General features: G+C 45.3%; 1 protein-coding gene across 8 annotated transcripts in view; it reads left to right on the top strand.

Moving 5' to 3' along the window:
- Nucleotides 1-25131, top strand: part of MYLK3 (myosin light chain kinase 3) — a 78720-nt gene that overhangs the window by 53052 nt on the left and 537 nt on the right. For all 8 annotated transcript variants that reach the window (XM_064382989.1, XM_064382992.1, XM_064382987.1 and 5 more), the window contains 6 exons: nt 271-380; nt 2538-2679; nt 11384-11454; nt 19893-20021; nt 21892-22044; nt 22955-23087. In XM_064382989.1, coding sequence (XP_064239059.1) covers nt 271-380; nt 2538-2679; nt 11384-11454; nt 19893-20021; nt 21892-22044; nt 22955-23087 — 738 coding nt within the window. The remainder of the gene's footprint in view (nt 1-270; nt 381-2537; nt 2680-11383; nt 11455-19892; nt 20022-21891; nt 22045-22954; nt 23088-25131) is intronic.

Raw genomic sequence — 25131 nt, 5'->3', positions numbered from 1 at the left:
TGCGCAGGTGTCCAGGCACCCCACCCTGTGGAGCCCGGGACAAGAAGGTTCTGTCCTTACCGGGCCTTGGGTTTCCTGTCTGTGAGATGAGTGGGTCACACTCAGGCCCTTTGTGTTGTAGAGTCTGGTTTGGGTGTTGAGTCAGGGACACCTGGTATGACAATAGGAAACAGGAAGGATGAGGAGTTCTGTGTCTGTCTTGGGAGGTGCAGGAGGCTTCTATTCCTGACCCATTCCCTTGGAAATCCCTATGTCCTCTGGTTCCCCAAGGAGGATGTGAAGAACGAGATCAACATCATGAACCAGCTCAGCCACGTGAACCTAATCCAGCTCTATGACGCCTTCGAGAGCAAGCACAGCTGCACCCTCGTCATGGAGTAGTGAGTATCTGAGGCGGGGCGGCCACCTTGGCTCGGGCCAGGGCTCAGCGCTGGGACTTAGAGCCTTCATTCGAGGCAAAGCCCTCTCTGTCCTTTCCCCTCCCTGCCACATCCAGGGTCACGCCATCCTGTCTTCTCTGGCTTGGCTTTTTGACCTCCAATATGGAATGTGGAGGACAAAGCCACTTTGTCACAAACCAGTAGCCAGTAGGCCTGATGTGACCTGCAGGTGTATGTATGTCAATTGGCCTATACTATTTTCAGTAATTTTTTGAAAATTAAATTAAATTGAAAAGTTTTTTTTAGAAACAAGGTCTCTGTTGCCCAGGCTGGAGTGCAGTGGTGTGATTACAGCCCAGTGCAGCCTTGAACTCCCAGGCTCCAGTGATCCTCCCACCTCAGCCTCCCGTGTAGCTGTGACCATAGGCACATGCCACCACACCCAGCTAATTTTAAAAACTTTTTGTAGAGATGAGGTCTTGCTATGTTGCCCAGGCTGGTCTTGAACCCCTGAACTCAATCGATCCTCCCACCTCAGCTTCCCAAAGTCCTGGAATTACAGTTGTGAGCCACCACACTCTGCCTATTTTTAATAACGTGGGATTAGTTGTTAACCATTGGAAATAGTTTAGCTTCACATTAAAACCTAGATATCTGGGTTTTCTTGAAAATATAAAAGATGCAGTAAATGCCAGGCCTGCCTTTCCAAGTGGAAATCATGTGTTGGAGTCCCAGGGGCTGCCGTTTGTAGACAGGGTGACCAGGCTTCCTTTGCCACAATCCCCACCACTCCCAACCGCCCTAGAACTGGGGCCAAGGGCTCAGCGGTCGTTCATATTTGCGCTTGTGTTGCTGTTTTCCTTCCAGGCAGAGCTGAGGAGGGTACAACATTTGTCATCTCACGTCCCTATCAAAAGTGGAAAAACAAAACAAAAGATAAGCAAAAGACTATATGTTGTTAGAAAATGTTTGCTTCGGCCAGGCGCGTTGGCTCACGCCTGTAATCCCAGCACTTTGGGAGGCTGAGGCAGGTGGATCACGAGTTCAGGAGATCGAGACCATCCTGGTTAACATGATGACACCCCGTCTCTACAAAACAAAACAAAACAAAACAAAAAAACTAGCCAGGCGTGGTGGTGAGCACCTGTAGTCCCAGCTACTCAGGAGGCTGAGGCAGGGGAATTGCTTGAACCCGGGAGGTGGAGGTTGCAGTGAGCTGAGATTGTGCCACTGTACTCCAGCCTGGCAACAGAGCAAGACTCTGTCTCACAAAAAAAAAAAAAGAAAAGAAAATGTTTGCTTCATGTATGGCCAGATCAGCCCATTTAGCCTTATGCCACAAAGGTCTGAGTTGGCCTCCATAGGCAAATGAGTTCGCAGCCCTGGTCAGGATCATCAGCCCTGGAGTGTGCCTGGATCATCAACGCTGATGGCCATCCCCTCTTCCCTTTGATCTGTCACTTCCTTTTTACCATCCCTAATCTCTGCTGGGGGTGGACTGGAGCAAAGATCCCAATAAAATCCCGATGGCAGGCCTGGCGTGGTGGCTCATGCTTGTAAACCCAGCACTTTGGGAGGCCGAGGCGGGCAGATCACCTGAGTTCGGGAGTTCAAGACCAGCCTGATCAACGTGGAGAAACCCTGTCTCTACTAAAAATACAAAATTAGCCAGGCCTGGTGGTGCATGCCTGTAAACCCAGATACTCAGGAGGCTGAGACAGGAGAATTGCTCGAGCTGGAAGGTGAGGTTGCGGTGAGCCAAGATCATGCCACTGCACTCTAGCCTGGGCAACAAGAGCGAAACTCTGTCTCAAAACAAACAAACAAATCAAAGAAACAAAAATTAGCTGGGTGTGGTGGCAGGCGCCTGTAATTCCAGCTACTCAGGAGGCTGAGGCAGGAGAATCACTTGAATCCAGGAGACGGAGGTTGTAGTGAGCTGAGATCATGCCACTGCACTCCAGCCTGGGTGACAGAGCAAGACTCCATCTCAAAAAACACACCAAAAACCCCAGTGGCAGTGGCAGCAGCCCTATGACCCACGGAGTATGAACTGTAGGCCTACCAGGCTGGCGTCTTTTGGCCCCATCATGACAGTAGACAAGCCCTGAAGAGCCTTGCTCAGGCTGGCACCTGCCTCTCCCTTTGTTCTGGCAGTGTGGATGGCGGGGAGCTCTTTGACCGGATCACGGACGAGAAGTACCACCTGACCGAGCTGGATGTGGTCCTGTTCACCAGGCAGATCTGCGAGGGCGTGCATTACCTGCACCAGCACTACATCCTGCACCTGGACCTCAAGGTGGGCACGCAGAGGGGGGCCCCTGGTGCCTGAGCCCCCGGCACGCTCTCATCATTGAGAGCTCTGTCCACAGACAGCCCTGGCTTCCATTCCTGGCTCTCTGTCTCTTTCCGAATTCTGGAGTCCTGGACAGGCCACTCTTGCTGCCTCTAGGGGCTGTAGTTCTTCCATCTGGATAATTGTACCTCTTTAAGTATTATTTGAAGATTGAGTGAAACAGTGAGCGTTTCTTCTTTACAAAACAATGAGCTTTTCTTCTTTAAAAATACCTTTAAGATTAGTTTTTTGAAGAGTTCAAAAGGGAACATAGGCTGCGGTAACAAATATAGACAATAGAGTAGTATGTAAAATACACAGTGAAAGTTTCTCCCACCAGGCCTCCATGCTGAGGGACTTCTCTGTGAGCAAGCTGGCATGACTCACAGACACACAAAAGACCCTACAATACATTTCTCCCTCCCTCCCTCTGTCTTCCCTCCCTCCCTTCCTTCTTCTTTCTTTCTCTTTCTTGCTCTTTCTTCTTTCCTTCTTTCTTTCTTTCTCTTTCTTTCTTTTCTTCCTTCCTTCCTTCTTCCTTTTCTTTCTTTCTCTCTCTTTTCTTTCTCTCTTTCCCTTCCTTCCTTCCTTCCTTTCTCTCTCTCTCTCTCTCTCTCCTGTCTTTCTTTTTTGGAGACAGGGCCTCCCTTTGTTGCCCAGGCTTGAGTGCAATGGTGCCATCATAACTCACTGCAACCTCAACCTCCCAGGCTTAGGTGATCCTCCCACCTCAGCCTCCCAAGTAGCTAGGATTACAAGCACATGCCACCACACTTGGTTAATTTTTGTATTTTTTATAGGAACAAGGATTCACCATGTTGCCCAGGCTGGTTTTGAACTCCTGGACTCAAGCAATCCTGCCTCAGCTTCCCAAAGTGCTGGGATTACCGGCGTGAGCCACCACACCTGGCCCACATCTTGTTTTTAATCTTGATTTTGTTAGTAACACAGTATAGACATCTTTCTTCATTCTCTATAAGGGCTGTGTGATACTCTATGGAGCAAATACACTTTTGAATTCCACTTTTTTTGTCTACTAGGAGTGTCCCAGGAGTGTCAGGTACATAACGCCCTGGGCACGGTGCCTGGCTGATAGCAAGCACTTGAGACACGGTGGCTGTTTCTCTGATTTTCCACTCCTCTGGGCCAACAGGAGGGTGTTTCTTTACAACTCATTTCAGGAAGGGGGTGAATGTTGGCGGCTTCCCACAGAAGAAGGGCGGTGAGTTGACTGCATCTCTGAGGGTGCACGTTGCCCTTCTGACCATCTTTCCCAGTGGACATCAGACTGTAAGGTGGGGTGCTCGGAAAATTGGTTGGGTTGGCGGGATTGGCTTCAGGCCCCTTTTACTCATTAGAGCTCACTCCAAGCTTCCTGCACCAGCTGCTCTGGGGTGGGCAGCCAGGGAAATCTCAGGAACCTGCCCTGTGATTCTGGGGTGAGGACCAGCCTTTGGGGCATCGCCTGTGGCTGCAGCAGAGAGGAGATCACTGCTGAGGCTGTTTCCCAGCTGGGAGCAGGGCTGTGGGGGTTCAGCCCCTTCCAGTTGTGAGACTTGGAGAAAGTTCCTTAAGCTCATCAATTGTGAAATAGGGAAAAATTACACCTACCTCCTGGGGTGTTGTCTGGATTAAATATAGAGAAAGAGCTCCAGAACTGCACTGTCCGAGACAGTAGCCATGAGCCACGTGTGGCCACTAAGCACCTGAGATGCGGCTAGTGTGACTAACAGAACTTTACATTTTGTTAATTTAAATTAATAAACTGACCCTGGATTCAGTTATTGGAAAACTATTTGGAACAACTTAGATATATGAATTTATGTTTCAACTCTAAATTTCTTGAAATCTAAATACAGATCAAATATTTCTGATGAAAACTTAAGGTCTGAATTGAGATACACTGTAAGTATAAAATACACGCTGGATTTAAAAGACCTAATATGAAAAGTAATGGACACGGTCACATCAATATTTTTGTATTGATAACTTATTGAAGTGATAATATTTAAGATATGTCAGGTTAAACAAAATACATTATTAATCTGTAATCCCAGCACTTTGGGAGGCCAAAGAAGGATGAGGCCATGAGTTTGAGACTAGCCTGGGTGACATAGTGAGACCCTGTCTTTACAAAAAATAATTTTTTTTTAAATTAGCCAGGTATAGTGGTGCATGCCTGTAGTTCTGGTTGGTTGGGAGGCTGAGACGGGAGGGTCACTTGAGCCCAGAAGTTGGAGGCTATAGTGAGGTATGATTGGGTCACCGCACTCCAGCCTGGGCGACAGAGCAGGACCCTCTCTCAAAGGGGGGAAAAAGACACTAGAAAATGAACAGCAAGTTAGACTCAAAGCAATCAGAATGAGGGAAATAAAAATTGGAGTATAAATAATAAAATAAAACAGAAAAACAATAGAGAAAATCATTTTTTTTTTTTTTTTTTTTTTTTTTTGAGACGGAGTCTCGCTCTTGTTACCCAGGCTGGAGTGCAATGGCGCGATCTCGGCTCACCGCAACCTCCGCCTCCTGGGTTCAGGCAATTCTCCTGCCTCAGCCTCCTGAGTAGCTGGGATTACAGGCACGCGCCACCATGCCCAGCTAATTTTTTTGTATTAATAGAGACGGGGTTTCACAATGTTGACCAGGATGGTCTCGATCTCTCGACCTCGTGATCCACCCGCCTCGGCCTCCCAAAGTGCTGGGATTACAGGCTTGAGCCACCGCGCCCGGCCTGAGAAAATCATTAAAACCAAAAGTCAGTTCTTTAGAAGGATCAATAAATTGGCAAATATTTAGTTATACTAACCAAGAGAAAGAGAAGTTATGAGGAATAAAAGAGGGGACATTACTACTGGTCTTACAGAAATAAAAAAGGATTATAAAGAAATATGATAAACAAAATTATATGCCAATAAGGCAGATCACCTAGATGAAATGGACAAATTTCTAGGAAGCACAAAGTATGAAATTAGCTCAAGAAGAAATAGAAAATATGAATAGATCTATAACAATGAAAGAGATTGAATTAGTAATCAAAAACTATCTACAAAGCAAAGCCCAGGCCCATATGTCTTCACTGGAGAATTATACCAAATGTATGTTTGTTTGTTTTGAGACAGGGTCTTGCTCTGTTGCCCAGGCTGAAGTGCAGTGGCGTGATCACAGCTCCCTGCAGCCTCAACCTCCTGGGCTCAAGGGATCCTCCCACCTCAGCCTCCTGAGTAGCTGGGACTACAGATGAGTGTCCCACGTGCAACTAGTTTTTGTATTTTTTTGTAGAGATGGGATTTCACCATATTGCCCAGGCTGGTCTTGAACTCCTGGGCACAAGTGATCTGCTCACCTTGGCCTCCCAAATTACTGAGATTATAGGCGTGAGCCACCACGCCTGGCCCCAATTTTTTTTTTTAATTATTCTTTCCATAGGTTATTGGGGAACAGGTGGTGTTTGGTTACATGAGTAAGTTCTTTGGTGGTGATTTGTGAAATTTTGGTGTACCTATCACCTGAGCAGTATACCCTGCACCCAGTTTGTGGTCTTTTATCCCTCAATCTCTTCCACCCTTTGTCTCTGAGTTCCCAAAGTCCATTGTGTCTTTCTTATGCCTTTGCATCCTCATAGCTTAGTTCCCACATATGAGTGAGAACATACAATGTTTGGTTTTCTATTTCTGAGTTATTTCACTTAGCGTAATAGTCTCCAATCTCACCCAGGTCACTGTAAATGATATTAATTCATTCCTTTTTATGGCTGAGTAGTATATGGATATGGTACTGTCATAACAATAGGCACATAGACTAATGGAAGAGAATAGGGAACCCAGAAATAAACCCTAATACTTACAGCTAACTGATCTTCAACAAAGCAAACAAAAACATCAACTGAGGAAAGGACACCCTATTCAACAAATGGTGCTCGGATAACTGGCAAGCCACATGTAGGAGAATGAAACTGGATCCTCATCTCTCACCTTATACAAAAATCAACTCAAGATGGATCAAGGACTTAAACTAAGACCTGAAACTAAAAGTTCTAGAAGGCAACACTGGAAAAACCCTTCTAGACATTGGCTTAGGCAAGGATTTCATGAGCAAGAACCCAAAAGCAAATGCAATAAAAGCCAAATGTTTAAAGAATTAATACCTTTACAAATTCTTCCAAAAATCAAAGGAGAGGGAACACTTCCTTCTCATTTTATGAGGCTAATCTTATCCTCATACCAAAATCAAACAAGACATCACAAGGAAAGAAGGCTACAGACCAAAGTCCCTTGTGGATATAGATGCAAAATTTCTCAATAAAATGTTAGCAAACTGAACATATAAAAAGGATCATATACATGACAAAGTGGGGTTTATCCCAAGAATGCAAGGTTGGTTTAACATATGAAATGTGCCATATTAATATAATAATTTTAATAGATATAAAAAAAGTAATTGACAAAATTCAAAATTTTTTTTTATGATGAAAACAATAAACAAATGAGGAATAGAACTTCCTCAACCTGATAAAGGCACCTATGAAAAACCCACAGCTAACATTATGCTTAGTAGTAGGAGACTGAATGTTTTCTCCCTAAAATCAGGAACAAGACAAGGTATCTGTCCTTGCCACTTGTATTGAACATTTTACTGGAGGCTCTAACTAGGGCAATTAGGAAAGAAAAGAAATAAAAGGCATTCAGATTGGGAAGGAAGTAAAACTATCTCTATTTGCAGATGCCATGCTCTTGTATGTAAAAAATCCTAAGGAGAGGAAATGATTATGATTCATAAATTCATCAAGATTCTGGTATGTAAGTCATATATACAAAAATTAATTGTATTTTTAAATACAGGGACTGAACAATCTGTAAATAAAATTAAGAAAATAATTTCATTTGTGACAGCATCAAAAGAGTAAAATACTTAGAAAAAAATTAACAAAATAAGTGCAAGACATACTCTGAAGACTACAACAAAATTTTAAGATAATTCAAAGACCTAAACAAATGGAAAGCCATCCCATGGTCATGGATTGGAAAATGTAATATTGTTAAGGCGACTCTCACATTGATCCACAGATTCAACATAATCCTTATCAAAGTCATAGCTGGCTTCTTTCCAGATATTAATGAAATCCTAAAATTCAGATGGGAATTCAAGGGACCTAGAATAACAAAAACAATCTTGAAAAAGAACAAATTTGAAGGACTAACATTTCCCAATTTCAAAACTTTCTACAATGCTACAGAAACCAAAACAATGTATTACTGATGTAAGATTAGATATATGCATCAAATTAACACACTTGAGAGTCTAGAAATAAACCATTACATTTATGGTCATTTGATTTCTGACAATGGTGCCATGACAATTCAATGAGAAAATTATAATCTTTTCAACAAGTGTGCTGGGACCCCATGCTAGAGAGCTACATGTAAATGAATGAAGTTGGACCCTTACCTTACACCATATACAAAAATTAATTCAAAATGGATCGTAGATGTAAATGTAAGAGCTAAAACTACACAATTGTTAGAAGAAAACATAGGAATAGATCCTTATGACCTTGGATTAGGCAATGGTGTCTTAGATATGACACTAGAAACGTAATCAAGAAAAAAAAGAGATGAATTAGACCTCATCAAAATGAAAAAACTTCATACTTCAAAGGATCCATGAGAAAAGTAAAATAATAGCTCACAGAATGGGAGAAAATATTTCCAAATTGTGTATCAGATAAAAGATTTGTATTTAGACAATAGAAAGACAAATAACCAATTAAAAATGGTCAAAGGATTTGAATAGACATTTATCCAATGAAAACATACAATTGCCACTAAGCACATGAAGTCATTCTCAGCCTCATTACAGAATTGTAAATCAAAATCAGTATTTCATATCCACTAGACTGACTATAAATGTGACACACAATAAGAAGCATTAAAGCCCAGGCGTGGTGGCTTACACCTTGGGAGGCCAAGGTGGGCGGATCACTTGACGTTGGGAGTTCGAGACCAGCCTGACCAACCTGGAGAAACCCTGTCTCTACTAAAAATACAAAATTAGCTGGGCGTGATGGTACATGCTTGTAATCCCAGCTACTCAGGAGGCTGAGGCAGGAGAATCGCTTGAACCCGGGAGGCAGAGGTTACAGTGAGCCAGTCGCGCCATTACACTCCAGCCTGGGCAACAAGAACAAAACTCCATCTGAAAAAAAAAAGGGGTTAGCTAGGATATGGAAAATTTGGAACCCTCATACATTGCTGGTGGGGTTGTAAAATTGTGCATTCACTTTTTAAAAAGTTTGGCAGTTCCCAAAAATGCTAAACATAGAATTACCATACAACCCAGCAATTTTACTCCTAAGTATACACCTAAGAGAATTAAAATATAAGTTGACACAAAAACTTGCACACAAATGTTTTTAGTAGCATTATATATAATAGCCAAAAGTGTAAACAACCCAGATGTTCATTAACTTTATTAGTTAATGGATAAATAAAATATGATCTAATCCCTGCAATGGAATATTATTTAGCCATGAAAAGGAATGAAGGACTGATATGTGCTACACGACATGGATAAACCTTGAAAACATTCTGGTAAGTGAAGGAAACCAGACACAAAAGGCCATATGTTTTATGACTCCATTTATGTGAGATGCCCAGAATAGGCAAATCCACAGAGAAAGAGAATACATTAATGATTGCCAGAGGGTGGGAAGTGAGGGGAGAATGGACAGGGACTGATGATGGGTATGAGGGTTTTTTTTTTTTTGAGGTGATGAAAATGTTCCAAAACTAGATAGTGGTATCATTGCACAGCTCTGTGAATATACTAAAAATCACTGAATTGCATACTTTAAAATAGTGAGTTTTATGGTAAAAATCAGTATTATTTGTACTATTCATAATGTTATAAAAATTAAGTGGGCCGGGCACGGTGGCTCATGCCTGTAATCCCAGCACTTTGGGAGGCTGAGGCGGGTGGATCACGAGGTCAAGAGATCGAGACCATACTGGTCAACATGGTGAAACCCCGTCTCTACTAAAAATGCAAAAAATTAGCTGGGCACGGTGGCGTGTGCCTGTAATCCCAGCTACTCAGGAGGCTGAGGCAGGAGAATTGCCTGAACCCAGGAGGTGGAGGTTGGGGTGAGCCGAGATCGCGCCATTGCACTCCAGCCTGGGTAACAAGAGCGAAACTCCGTCTCAAAAAAAAAAAAATTAAGTTCACTGTTTCTTTTGACCTTTTTAAATGTGCATACTAGAAAACTTTATATGTGGCTTGCATTATATTTTTATTGGACAGTGTTATTCTAGATCTTATATAGAAGACATAGAGATTTTTAAACACCATTCTCTCCACCTAACTGAGGAATTGTACGACCTCATTATAACACAAATAACAATGAAGTCTTCTGTTGGGAGAAATAGTAGCGGACATTTGCTTTGGAAGCTGTAAAGTGTTTCATGCATATTATGTCATTCGATCCTCACACCCTCCCGGGGCACAGGCAGGAAGAGGTTATTACTCCTATTTTACATATGGAGACGTTGAGTCTTCAGGAATCGGGAGGGACTCATCTAGGGCTCAGAACCAGGTAATGAGCCCCTGTGCCTCAGGCACTGGACCCTGGGTCTGCAAGTCCTGTCTATCATAAGCCCTAGATCTTCATTCAGCTTCTCTCCCTAAGCCTCCAACACACATAAACCCAAATTTGTCACACACAAGCAGTGAGCATCCTTCCAGGCTCCCTCAGGGCCTCAGAGCTGATCCAAGTGTCATAAGAGGAGAGGCGTGCTAAGGCTGCCACCCTCATGCCGTGGGCCACAGCTGTCACTGCAGAAAGGCAGGTGGACATTCAGCAGCTCTGCTCTCCTTAACCAACCAGTGATGCTTTGATGTCACTCCACAGGTTCTGATGTAATTGGTCAGGGTTGAGGCTTGGGAACTGGGCCTTTTTTTTTTTTTTAATTCTCTTGGCATTCCAGTATAACATTGGGATTTTAAAAGCTCCCCTGATGATTTCAATGTACAGCCAGGTTTGGGAAGTCAGCCTCAAACCAGTAGTTCCACACAAGCAGCTCATGGGCCAAATATAAATCACAGAGGTGTTCTGTTGGGCTTCCAGATGTGAGTTTAGATTTCACTTAGCTGTTAACATTTAAAAGCATGGAATTTTCACATAAAAATCTGAATTCCTAGCCGGGCATGGTGGCTTACCTGTAAGCCCGGCACTTTGGGAGGCTGAGGCTGGAGGATCTCTTGACCCTAGGGGTTCAAGACCAACCTGGGGAACATGGTGAGACCCCCATCTCTATTTTTTTAATTAAAAACAAAACCAATCAAACCAAAAAAAACCCTGAATTCCTGGCTTCTCTTGAGGACTGAGAAACTCTGGCGTTGTGCCTGCACTCCTACGTGGTGACCAGTGGCTGGCACTGGGTAGTGCTGTCCCTTTACACAGGCCGGGAGCCTCCAGTTTCCCAGTCCACGCCAATCCTAATTGTCTCACCAGCCCCTCCATGTGTTTTCATTATCCATCCAGCCCCTGCAGGGCTGCCCTGAGCAATTCAGGTGCCTTGAAGGCTGGAAAACGGAGGCCTATAGACAAAGAAGCGAGGCAGCTGCAGACCTCCTCAGCTGTTACTTGGGCTAAGCAGACTTCTTTCTTTCCCAGCCAGAGAACGTACTGTGCGTCAATCAGACAGGACATCAAATTAAGATCATTGACTTCGGCCTGGCCAGAAGGTAAGGGGGTTTTATTTAGACAACTTAGCAAAATTCCTTGGGATTCTTTGTGGCTCTCTGGGCATGGTTACTGCTGACCCAGCCAGTGCTTGAGTTTTGGAACTGACTGAATCCCAAATGCCTGAGTTCTTGTGCACAGAGGCTGGTGGCCTTTGACTTGCAGACAGGCCCTGATGCTTTTGCAGGGGCTGGCTTTTTGCTGTGGGCTCTGCTTCTCCCTAAACGGCTATGGGATTAACTGGACTTCACACCACCTATCAGAAGAGAGAAGAGTGATGGTGAAGGGGGTTGCTGAGCTGGGTGCTAGGCTGCTCAGTTCTGTGGATTCCCCAGGCCTTCTGGGGGCCAGGCGGTGCTGGGCTATGCAATGCATCTGTCACCATCCCTGCCCTCCAGGAAATGACCAGGTTAAATACAAAAAGTGAATATGTGACAGTGTTGGGTGGTGCCATGGGTAGTTGTTTCTATAACCACTCAGGACTGGTTTAAATCTTGGTGAAATGGCGATATAATGCATTACCTGCTGGCGGGGGGTGGTTCCGAGGGTTAAATGAGAAAATACACAGATAGTGTGGACCCATCCTATAATCCCAACACTTTGGGAGGACAAGGAGGGAGGATCTCTTTTACCCCAGGAATTTGAGACCAGCCTGGACAATATAGCAAGATCTCATCTCTACAAAAAATACAAAATTAGCCTAGCATGGTGGTGAGCACCTGCAGTCTCAGCTACTCAGGAGGCTGAGGTGGGAGGATCACTTGAGTCTTCAGTGAGCTAAGATCGCACCATTACACTCCAGTCTGGGCAATAGAGCTAGACCCTGTCTAAAAATAAATAAATAATAAATAAAGTAAACATTGTATATATATTTTTATTACTTTGAGATGGAGTCTTTCTCTGTTGCCCAGGCAGGAATGCAATGATGCAATCTCTGTTCACTACAACATCTGCCTCCTGGATTCAAGCAATTCACCTGCCTTAGCCTCCCAAATAGCTGGGATTACAGGCACTCACCACCACACATGGCTAATTTTTGTATTTTTAGTAAAAATGGGGTTTCACTAAGTGGGCCAGACTGGTCTCAAACTCCTGACCTCAAGTGATCCTCTCGCTTCAGCCTCCCAAAGTGCTGGAATTGCAGGTGTGAGCCACCTAATCTGGCCCATTGTATATGATGTTAAAAATCTCACAGTCCCTTAAAATGCTTGAAGCCCAGTGCAGTATGGCTAACATTGCTGTGCAGCCCAAGGGTGCCACACTACCCACGGCACCACCCAACACTGTCACATACTCACTTTTTGTATTTAACCTGGTCATTTCCTGGAGGGCAGAGATGGTGATGGATGCATCCCATAGCCCAGCACCTCCTGGCCCCAGGAGGCCTGGGGAATCCACAAAACTGAGCAGCCCAGCACCCCGCTCAGCAGCCCCCTTCACCATCACTCTCCTCTCTTCTCAGATAGGTGCTGTAAAGTCCAGTCACATGTATACTGAACACTGCCTCTGGAGGGTTCCTGCCCACGGCACACATGTCCAGTGGTGTGGGTTCTCGGCAGTGGTAGTAGCAGATCTTTGGCATTTGGGAAGGCTTCCCCTAAACCCTCAGGCATCCTCGGTTCATAAACATGGCAGTAGTGTATGCCCAGCTTCCAAGATTCTGCCAGGATTCTGTTTCCCCCAAGAATGACATTTCTCTGGGAATCACATATCTTCTAGGAAGGTCTTTCAGCTGCAGCTAAATTTTCAAGAAGATGAAGCTCCTTCTCTCTCCTGATGGCTGGCTGCTTTTTTTTCTTCTTCTTCTTTCTTTCTTCTTCGTTTTTTTGACAGTCTCGCTCTGTCGACCAGAGGCCGGAGTACAGTGGCGCAACCTCGGCTCACTGCAACCTCCGCCTCCCGGCTTCCAGCAATTCTCCTGACTCAGCCTCCCAAGTAGGTGGGACAACAGGCACCCGCCACCACACCCGGCTAATTTTTGTATTTTTAATAGAGACAGGGTTTCACCATGCTGGCTAGGCTGGTCTCGAACTCCTGACTTCAAGTGACTCTCCCGCCTCGGCCTCCTAAAGTGCTGGGATTACAGGCGTGAGCCACTGCGCCTGGCCCTGATGGCTGTTTTCCATGAAGAAGTAGTTTTGTTATTTCATGGCCACATGGTGCCCTCCACCACATCCACGAATGGAAGGAAGCGCAACCGTGGCCCTGGAGGCAGAGCCGCACGCCTGAGCTCAGCTCTGCCTTGCAGCACCTGCCTCCCAGGAGCACCCACACCCTCAGTGCTGGTCTTCCTGGTCACTCCTCCACTGGTTGAAGTGTAAACATTACCCATTTGCAGCGTGATGATCCATTTTCAGTGCCCCATGTGCTGCTGGTGTAACCACAATAGGAAGTTCATGTCATCCCACAGGGCCTTCAGGGTCTCCATCACACAGTGATGAACAGAAGAAAATCTCTGCAACCCAAATACTCAAAAATCACATTCAATCTGTCATGTTAGCAAATTGCTTAGTATTTTCCCAGATAATATGCTATAAAATTCAGATGCGTCCCACATGCTCGCACGTTGTATACACCAGGGGAATGTTTCTCAACCTGTTTCATGATCGCTGCCTGTCCCATAGTGAGCCCTTTTTGACTTTATTTCCTCAATCACCTGGTCCCCCCATGCCATGAAATTTAATACCACTGGTGTACTGTGTATCTGTTTATGTGCTGTGGCCCTTTGGAGAGCCACAAGCCACTGCAATAGCTAAGATTGTTTTGTCCCTTCAGAACCAATGCTTGTCCCCTATGGGGCAATATTGTCTTGACTGAGAATGCACACACTGATGTATGCGGTACATTGTCAAACACCTGATGGCCTGCTGCCACATGAGCATTTGCAGGAACACATCGTGAACGCCGAGAAAGAAGCAACCGCTGGACGCTCCTGAGTCAGGGAAAGCTTCTCTGAGCAGCCGACAGGGACTGGTAGACAGGATTTGCTGTCTGTAGGCAATGCTGCTACACTGGCAAATGCTTTAGCACCAGCTTGAGGGAGTGGGGAGTGAGAAGGGATAGGTTTGATTTGTAATCTTTGCCAATGTTTGCTAACTACAAGCTACCAAGATGATATCACTGAAGGCGGAGTTGGGAGGAAAGGCACTCGGGACTCCTGTGCACCTGAGAGCCAGCTCCAGCGCAGCACTGCCTGGAGGGGAGGCAGGGGAACCCTGTGAGTTATGGGCTGAGAATAGGGTGCATACCGTGTATGTACGGGCTGGTTGGGAGAAGATACAATGGAAGATGAGGGCACTAATGGGGAATCGTGAATGAGAGGCTCACACTTCTGAACATTATCCTGTAGGCTTCGGAGTCTTATCTGGTGGGGAGGTGAAAAGGTCTGTAGGTCTATTTACCAAAAATGAGTGAAGCCAAAAGCCTCCATGCTGAGTGGCTGTTTGGGAAAAACTCTCAAATTGTATTTGTTCTCACACCACAGCGAACAACACTGAAGACTTCTGTGATCAAAAGTGGGCAGGTGGGTTCCCCACCGGGGAGCAGCAGATGTCAGTTGGGTATTCTGCAGCTCAGTTCGACATCCCCTACCAGGAGATAGCCTCAGATCCCACAGGTTGAGGGCTCAGTCCTCAAGGATACCCCTCTTCCCCCAGACACTGGTCACAAGTCCAGGCCTCTGGAGCTTCTGATGGAATGTCTTCATGTTAGGGTTCCCATGACCCCTCTCTTTGGGTTTGCTTAATTTGCTGGAATGGCTCACAGAACTCAAGGAAACACTTGCTTACATTTATCTGTTTATATTACAAAGAATACAGGTGAAAAGAGGCATAGGAAGGGGTATGGGGCAAGGGGCGTGTATATTCCATGCCCTCCCTGTGCGCCCACCTCTCCAGGAACCTCCCCGTGTTCAGCTGTCAGGAAGCTCGCCAACCCTGTCCTCTTGGGTTTTTATGGAGGCTTCATTACTTAGGCATGATTGACAATGGCGTAGAAAGGTGATTGGACAAAAAGCCCATGATCTAAACCCAGCAAGGCCTGTCTTTTTCTTAGCCTCTCTGTCGCATTCCTTCCTTTAGGGTAGAGGGGCAGGACCCTTTCTAGAATGAGGGTCTTTTGATCCACAGTCAGATTAGAGTCCTGCCTTGGGAAGGAGAAACAAGGACTGGAGAAGAACAGAGAGATTCTCTCCTGAGGCCTAAAGTGTCCCAACATTATAACAAGGAATATGCAAGTTAGTAGCCAGGAACATATATATATGTATATAACACCACATATATATATAACACCACAGTGCCTAATCCATCCAGAACTGTCAGGCAAATTCGTTAACCTGGTCAAGGGCAAGAATTCTGCTGGCGGGACCAGAAGCACAGGGCAAGATCCAGAAAATAAACATGGTGCCACATGTAAGAACAGGCCACCCATGGAAAACAGCTGGGCACTGGTGATGGGCAGGTGCTCAAAACCCGTGATAATGCAGGAAACTGCACTCCGTGGGGCCAGGCTGACAGAGACACAGGTTCTGGCTGTGCAGTGGACAGAAAATGTCAAAAACATCCTCTGTAATCTGGCAATGGGGTCATTCCGCAGTTCTGTTTAACAAGTTGTTTTTTGCCAAACTGCCCTGCTTCCTGGGCACTGTGTCTTTCCAAGAGGATCTGGGTGGGTTTTGCAGATTGAGGAAGCATATTCCATGTTACAGAATAACTAAATGTTTGCAAAGACAAAGGGAATGCTAATTTCCCCCCAGTACAAAGTATAGAAAATAAAGTTGTGTTTCTGGAAGGCTACTAGAAGGTGCTGAGATTTTCAGCAGGGCCATGGCTCCTTGTGCAGTGGAGGCACATATTCATACAATTCTCCGAGGTCAGGACCTCCAGCAAGAGGGACCAAGGTTATCCCAGGCCAGGAGTGAGAGCCATCAGTGCATCTAAATAGTCACACATCCAGGGTTAAGGCTAAGGACACAGTGGAAATGATCTTAAACAGGTTGGGAGTCCTGACTCCCAGTCCAGCGCTCAGATTGGAATCAGAGCACAAAAGATCCGATTTCATCAGATCCTTTGGCAGAGTAAGGGGATGCCTACCCCAAGCGTCATGAGGTTACAGCCTCCTATGTGACCCTACAGTCATAGATAGACTTGTGCTAAGAATCTGAAGAGAGCGTTTTGATGGATATTTTGACAGTTTTCGGGTGAATGTCTCAGTTAGCTATTGCTGAGATACTGCTGTGTAACAGACCACCCCAAAACCAGAGGCTTAACCTGATAATAATTTGTTCCCATCCACACATTTGTGATTTAGCTGGGGGAGTGATATGCTGGATGTAACTTCGACTAGTACTTACTGTATTAACTCATGATAAGGAGTTTTGTAATCCAGTTGTTAAACACTGCCATTAGTAAGAATTAAATTCTATAAGTTTACAATTAAGGAAATCATATTAAAATTGAAGGTACTAGGGCCGGGCGCGGTGGCTCAAGCCTGTAATCCCAGCACTTTGGGAGGCCGAGGCAGGTGGATCACGAGGTCAAGAGATCGAGACCATCCTGGTCAACATGGTGAAACCCCGTCTCTACTAATACAAAAAATTAGCTGGGCATGGTGGTGCATGCCTGTAATCCCAGCTACTCAGGAGGCTGAGGCAGGAGAATTGTCTGAACCCAGGAGGCGGAGGTTGCGGTGAGCCGAGATCGCGCCATTGCACTCCAGCCTGGGTAACAAGAGCGAAACTCCGTCTCAAAAAAAAAAAAAATTGAAGGTGCTAAATACTCAGATTCCATTGCTTCCTGACTATGCTGCTGTGCTCTGAGCTTGAGGTTGCGTCTTCCTGTCGAGTCTCTATGGTAGAAATACTCAAGTGGGGGTGCCACTGTGCAGCTCTTCCCACCTCTGTTCAGTGACATCATGATGGTACCTTGACATTGGCCGTGGTAAAATCGGCATCTACACCACAGAAATTGCAAATGCTGTGAATCAGGGCTTTAAAACAACAACAACAACAACAGCAACAGATAGATGGTTGTGATGCATTTAGTCACATACCCCTGATTGGGAATCACTGAGCTAGACTGGGCACAGTTGGGCTTGAATCCAGGGCGCAGCTCAGTGTGAGCGGGTCTGCTCCGTGTGCCCTCATTCTCATGGTGATGGTGAAGGAGCAAGAGGACAAGCTCTGATGGCCTAGGTTGGCATGGGCCCACTTTGTCAGTGGGGTGCGGGGTGATATATTCTACCTCTTGTGGATAGAACTACAGAGTCTCATGATACAAGGTATGGCTGTGGGGCACAGTGACGCACTGGGAACAGTAATGCATCCTGGGAGAGTGGCTTTGGGGGCCTCTCCTTTAGGGGAAGGCTGTTCTGTTGGTTGGAGTTTGGCTCCTGATCCTTGAGTCCTGGGCCAGCTGCTGGTGTAGGGGAGGAGCAGGTGCCAGAGGAGCGCTTACCACCTGGGCCCAGCCCCCCGACCCCCGCCACCTGCTGCTCTTTCACTGGATGGGCTCAGCTGTGCTGGCGCTGGGTCTGTGTCCACCTGGCTCTCAGAAAATTTGGAGGAGAGGAGACTGCTCTCTGAAAGCTGATTTAAAGGAAGCAGGGCATATTGGCAGAATATTCATTTTATTATTATTATTCTCAATTGCCTCATTCTACCTATTTCACAGGGCTATTGGGAGGATGGAAAGAGACGTTATGCATGTATAAAACTTTTGGCATAGTACCTGACAAATAGAAAGAGCCCATGGAATTTTAGAGACTCTCTTTTCCCTCAAGAGTGACTCTAAAACACACTGTTTGCCTCCTTTTCCCACTCAGCCATTGACTCTCTTCCTAGCCTTAATTAAACTTCATGTCCAGAACTTTTTCTCATTCTTTATTTTTGGAATTGTGGTTAAAAAAATACATAACGTAAAAGTTACCACTTAGTGTCCATCAGTGGATAAAGAAACTGGGGTGTATATATGCAAATGAACACTGTTCAGCCTCAAAAGAGAAGGGAATCCTGCCATTCGCAGCGACATGGATGACCCTGTAGGGCATTATGTCAAGTGAAATAAGCCAGACTCAGAAAGACAAGTACCATGTGATCTCACTTATGTGTGGAATCTACAAGACAAACTCTTACAGGCAGAGCGTTGGATGATGGTTACCAAAGGCAGGCAGGTGGCCACGGGGAGATGTCGGCCAAAGGATACAATATTTCACTTAGGAAGGAGGAATAAATTCAAGAGAGCCATTGCACAGCATGGTGATTATAGTTAATAACAATATATTGCATACTTGAAAATTGCCGAGAGAATAGATTTTAAGTGTTCTCACCACAAAAAATAAGTATGTGACGTAATACATATGTGTTTTTTTTTTTTTTTTTTTGAGACGGAGTTTCGCTCGTTACCCAGGCTGGAGTGCAATGGCGCGATCTCGGCTCACCGCAACCTCCGCCTCCTGAGTTCAGACAATTCTCCTGCCTCAGCCTCCTGAGTAGCTGGGATTACAGGCACGCGCCACCGTGCCCAGCTAATTTTTTATATTAGTAGAGACGGGGTTTCACCATGTTGACCAGGATGGTCTCGATCTCTTGACCTCGTGATCCACCCGCCTCGGCCTCCCAAAGTGCTGGGATTACAGGCTTGAGCCACTGCGCCCGGCCCGGTAATACATATGTTAATTAGCTTGATTTAGCCATCCCACAATGTACACATGTATCAAAGCATCATATATACCTGCTGGGTGCGGTGGCTCATGCCTTTAATCCCAGCACTTTGTAATATAGAGGCAGGCGGGGTTTTTGAGCTCAGGAGTTCGAGACCAGCCTGGGCAACGTGGTGAAACCCCATCTCTACAAAAAATACAAAATATTAGTCAGGTGTGGTGGTGCATGCCTGTAGTCCCAGCTACTCAGGAGGCTGAGATGAGAGAATCGCTTGAGCCTGGGAGGCAGAGGTTGCAGTGAGCCGAGATCATGTCACTGCACTCTAGCCTGAGTAACAGAGTGAGACCCTATCTCAAAAAAAAAAAGCATCATATATACTATAAATATATACAATTAGTACATTCATATTGTGCAACCAATCTCTAGAATTTTTCATCTTGCAAAACTGAAATTCTGTACCCGTTAAATAATAACTTCCCACTTTCCATTTGCCCCAACTCCTTCTTAATTTCTGTTTCTATAAATTTGACTATTGAAAGCAGCAGATACCTGGAGGAGGAAGACTGTAGTTCTCTGATTCTACCACTGACTTAGAAAAGCCTGCAGAATGGGTCTGGGGTCTGATTATTCCCCAGTAATCCACATGTGTAGTGTGGGTGTGGGGTCCAGGCCATATGGCTGACAGGAAGGGGGTAATGTGTGCTTCCCACAGGAAATGAACCCCAGAATGCACATCTCCCAGGCCTCACCCCATGGTTCTTTGTACCCTCCACTCTTCCCCAGGTACAAGCCTCGAGAGAAGCTGAAGGTGAATTTTGGCACTCCTGAATTCCTGGCCCCAGAAGTCGTTAACTATGAGTTTGTCTCGTTCCCCACGGACATGTGGAGTGTGGGAGTCATCACCTACATGCTGTGAGTGCTTAGCAGCCTGGCTCTGAAGTGGGGACGGCGGTTATTTGTTTTCCCCTGGGTAATCTTAGAAGCAAAATTTTGAGCACCAGTAGTCTATTTGGGAAGTGTCCCCAGGAAACCCCGGTAGAGGAATAGGGTAGTGAGATGGGGAAAGAAAAGAGCTGGGGAAGGGTATGTTATCAAGTCAGTTACCATATTTACAAGGCCGTTGTATTTCCAAGTTATCATTGTAGTAGGTTAATATTGAAAAAAGGTGAAATGTGCCAATATTATTCCCCGGAACAAAGGTCTAAAGGCCGGTTTCTTGGTGAGGAAGGCCTACTTGGGCTTCAGCAGCTGTATCAAAGTTATGGGTTGAGCTGGGCATAGTGGCTTATGCCTGTAATCCCAGCACTTTGTGAGGCCAAAGTGGGAGGATTGCTTGAGCCCAGGAGTTCAAGACCAGCCTTGGCAACATAGGAGACCCTGTCTCTACCAAAAACAAAAAAATTAGCTGGGCACGGTGGTGCGTGCCTGTAGTCCCAGTAGTACTAGGGAGACTGAAGTGGGAGAATTGTTTCAGCTTGGGAAGTTGAGGTTGCAGTGAGCCATGATCGTGCCATTGCATTCCAGCCTGGGTGACAGAGCAAGGCCACGTCTCAAAACAAAGAAAAGTTGTGCTTGAGCCATTGAATGTTTTGATACTGGGACATAAAAGTAGTAACTGAAAATAACAAAGGTATTCATGACCCAGGAGTAAGGCCCAGTTGTGGGCAACGGGAGGTTCATTCTGCTGGGGAGCTCCAGAATCCATCATGGAATACTCCCTGAGAATTATTTCATAGCGGAGGAGGGAGTTGGAGTATTTATACATTAACTCTTATCTGTTATTGCTTGTGGACTAATGGAGATGGGGTGGAATGGATTTCCTGATACTTCTGAGTGAGTAAAGCAAGCTTCAGCTGGAGAGAAAGCCCTCCAGCAAAGACATGCAGGTGCTTTGGTACAAATGGAGCTGGATCATGCCTGTAATCCCAGCACTTTGGGAGGCTGTGGTGGGAGGATTGACTGAGCCCAGGAGTTCGAGGCTGCAATGAGCAATGATCGCACCACAGCACTCCAGCCTGGGTGACAGAATGAGGCCCTGCTTGAAGACAAAACAAAATAAAAACCCAAATGAGGCTGGAGTGTACCCAAGGGGTAAGGAATGGGGGTGGGCAGGGCAGGACGTCCTTTGCCGCATCATGGAACCACTATGCTCCCTGTTTTCTTCTCTCCTCCACTGTGGACTTCCCTTGGCTGCTTCCTCGGAGGCAAAGTCATGTTTCACTTCTGGTCTTCTGATTATTGTGCAACTGCTACGCACTGTCCCCGCACTCAGATGTGTGAGCTGCACCAGGCTGGGGAAGTTCAGAGACCTGAGGCCAGCCATCAGGGTGTCCTGCCTCTCTACCCTCACTCTAGTGGGAGCCTAATAAAGCCCATTTTCCTTTGGCCTGGGGCCTGGGTAGCATCTAAACAAGCCTGGTTTTCTCAAGGACATGGAAGGCTATTTCTGTTTCTGAAATGAAATCAATATGTACTTGATAATTGGGCATACCAAGTTGGGCCCTAATTCTACTCTTTACTTCAGGAATGAGGGGGAAAGAGGTGCGCACAAGAGGGGACTTATTCCAAACACTCTTCTTGCCTCAGAATTTTAAATCCTTCTGCTCCTCCCTTTAATGAACACACGGGATTCCATCCTGCGGAGAAGTAGTGGGGGTGCTTTTCTTTTGAACCCCTTTGGTTCTGGCTAGGTTCACTTGAACTCTGTAGGCTTCACTATTCTGCCAATGCAGGTTGGCAAATGTGGCCTCCACCTACTGATGGTCCTTTCTCTCTTCTATAGACTCAGTGGCTTGTCCCCATTTTTAGGGGAAACAGATGCAGAGACCATGAATTTCATTGTAAACTGTAGCTGGGATTTTGATGCTGACACCTTTGAGGGGCTCTCGGAGGAGGCCAAGGACTTTGTTTCCCGGTTGCTGGTCAAAGAGAAGAGGTACCTTTCACTGCTTGTCACTCATGCGCCCTTCTGATGGAAATCCCGGGTCTGGGAGCTGGGCAGGACTACCGACCGTAAGGTCCGTCTTCCTGTGGATGAATTCTATTCAAGATTTCTTAGTTTGCCACTTCTTTGGAACGATAAAGGAACAGAGAAAGGGACAAAGGAAATCAATGAAACAAGAAACAAGTAGGGACATAAAATATAGTTTTAGAAAAGAAGCATATATAAATTGGTTCAATCTGCAAGTTATCACTTGTCATAGGCTAAGGTTGAAAAAAAGCTGAGATATGCAGATGTTATTTCCAGAATAAAGATCTAAATACCTTGTTTCTTGGTGAAGAAAATCTGTTTAGGCTTTAGCATCTATATCAAAGTCATGGGTCAAGCCATTGAGTTTTTTGATACTCAGACATAAGGTAATAACTGGACATTACCCAAAGTATTAATGACCCAAGGCTAAGGCCCAAGAGTTTGGCTGTAAGACAGCTTGTATTTTCCTGACCTTTACAGTCTTTTTTTTTTTTTTGACTGTGAAAAGTTATGTGAGAGGAAAAAAATTACTTCAAATTTCCTGTTCTTTTGCTTCTTAAGAACAATTTTAGTCACAGCTAGCCTTCCTACTGCTCTGCCTCAACTTCCCAGCCCCCTCTGGGAGGTGGTTCCTCCTAGAATCACTGGAATATGTTCCCGCTATAGAGGTCAGAGAACATTTTGCTGACAACCTTCTGGTACTTTGAAGGCAGGGAATTTTGGATACAAGGAGTTCCCTTTTTGATACATGGCATGAATCTGCCTAAATGATTAATCCGTTCCACTGACTCAGGCTTCCTACCCAAGTGAACAGATTTTTGAACTAGAAAAGGCAACTTCAACTAAAAGTCTTAACTGCTCTTTGATTTCACAGCTGCAGAATGAGTGCCACACAGTGCCTGAAACACGAGTGGTTGAATAATTTGCCTGCCAAAGCTTCAAGATCCAAAGTTCGTCTCAAATCGCAGCTGCTGCTGCAGAAGTACATAGCTCAAAGAAAATGGAAGGTATTTGGCTTTTCTCTTAGTAAAGGTGGCATTTGTCATCTGAATCCGTCCTTTGAAAACCCTGTAGCTAAGTTTTTTTTTGTTGTTGTTTGTTTGTTTTGTTTTTTATAGACAGAGTCTTGCTCTATTGTTCAGGCTGGAGTATAATGGCATGATCATGGCTCACTCTAACCTTAAACTCCAGGGCTCAAGCAATCCTTCCACCTCAGCCTCCTAAGTAGCTGGGACTACAAGCATGTACTACCATGCCTCACTAATTTTTCTATTTTTTTGCACAGATGGAGTCTTGTTAAGTTTCCTAGGATGGTCTTGAACTCCTGGCTTCAAGCAATCCTCCTGCCTCAGCCTCCCAAAGTGCAGGCATTACAGGCATGAGCCACTACGCCCAGCCTGTAGCTAAGTTTTTACTTACTTTGTGATTCTAAACAGAAACGTTATTTAGGGGAAAAAAATCTCTCTCATGTCAAAAGCTGCTAGCTTGATTTAAAAATGTCACAGAACAAAAATAACTGGCTAAAAGTTACATTTGGTTTGTGCTTATCTAGACACTTGAAGTGACAGAATGAAGCTTAAGCATAGGTTCTCAGTGGCAATCACAGTGAAGCTCCTGAACTAACCGCTTAGAGCTTGAGGACCGATTCCTCCACATTTCAGAAATAAGAGATAAGAAAGCTCTATTCAGCTTTTAAAGCTTTATAATTTTGTTTACAACAGAATTGTTTAGTACCATGGACATAAAACCTATCTTAAAAGCAACTGTGATCCAGAGAAGTGGTTTCCAACAAAGTGGCTTTAATATGGATTTAGATCCTCACTGGGGATCCAAAAACGTAAACGAAACCCTTTATGTATGGAGCCAGTACACAAGTATACATGTACATGTACACACATACCAGGAGACACACACACACACACACACACACAACAAAAATTTGACTAAGCCAGGCGTGGTGGCCTGCACGTATAGTCCCAGCTATTTGGGAGGCTGGGTGGGGAGGATCACTTGAGCTCATGAGTTTGAGGCTGCAATGAGCCATGATCACGCCAGTGCACTCTAGCCTGGGCGATTTTTTTCTTTTCTGTTTAAAAAAAAAATCCCAGGCCGGGCGCGGTGGCTCACGCCTTTAATCCCAGCATTTTGGGAGGCTGAGGCGGGTGGATCACGAGGTCAAGAGATCGAGACCATCCTGGTCAACATGGTGAAACCCCATCTCTACTAAAAATACAAAAATTAGCTGGGCACGGTGGCGCACGCCTGTAATCCCAGCTACTCGGGAGGCTGAGGCAGGAGAATTGCTTGAACCCAGGAGGCGGAGGTTGCAGTGAGCTGAGATCGCGCCATTGCACTCCAGCCTGGGTAACGAGAGCAAAACTCTGTCTCAAAAAAAAAAAAAAAAAAAATCCCAACATTTTCTCTAACAGAGTATGATGTATTCTGATATTTTCTATTCTATGCCACTTGGTTTTATTCTTAAAATGCTGTTTGCAACCCACCAATTTGATTTCATGACCCATTGCTCAGTTGTGAATCACAATTTGAAAAACACTGTTCTATCAAAGCATGATGTAGGCTGATAAAAAATAAAAATAAGACACTGTTCTCGGGTGCTCCATTTTTCATGTGAAAAGGGGAGGATAAGCCTGGGTAACATAGTGAGACCATATCTCTACAAACAAGACAAAAATTAGCCAGGTGTGGTGGCGCTTGCCTGTAGTCCCAGCTACTCGGGAGGCTGAGGCAGGAGAATTGCTTGAGCCCAGGAGGTGGAGGTTGCAGTGAGCCAAGATCACGCCACTGCACTCCAGCCTGGGCAACAAATCGAGACCCCCCCATCTCAAAAAAAGAAAAAGAAGAAAGAAAAAAGGAAGGAAGGAAAGGAGGGAGGGAGGGAAGGAGGAAGGAACAAAGGAAGGAAGGAAGGAGGGAAGGAAAAAGGAAGGAAGGAAGGAAGGAGTCAGGATGATGTATCTTCCCACTTCATATTTATTCCAAACATGCCCCTGAAAGTCATGTGACTATTCTATAATTATTTTAGAAACTTGT

Source organism: Aotus nancymaae, unplaced genomic scaffold (genome assembly GCF_030222135.1).
Source record: "Aotus nancymaae isolate 86718 unplaced genomic scaffold, 86718_ANA_hifiasm-v0.15.2.pri h1tg000030l, whole genome shotgun sequence".
NCBI lineage: Eukaryota > Metazoa > Chordata > Mammalia > Primates > Aotidae > Aotus > Aotus nancymaae.
Note: the sequence above shows the minus strand (reverse complement) of the source record. Positions and strands in the feature narration are given on the sequence as shown.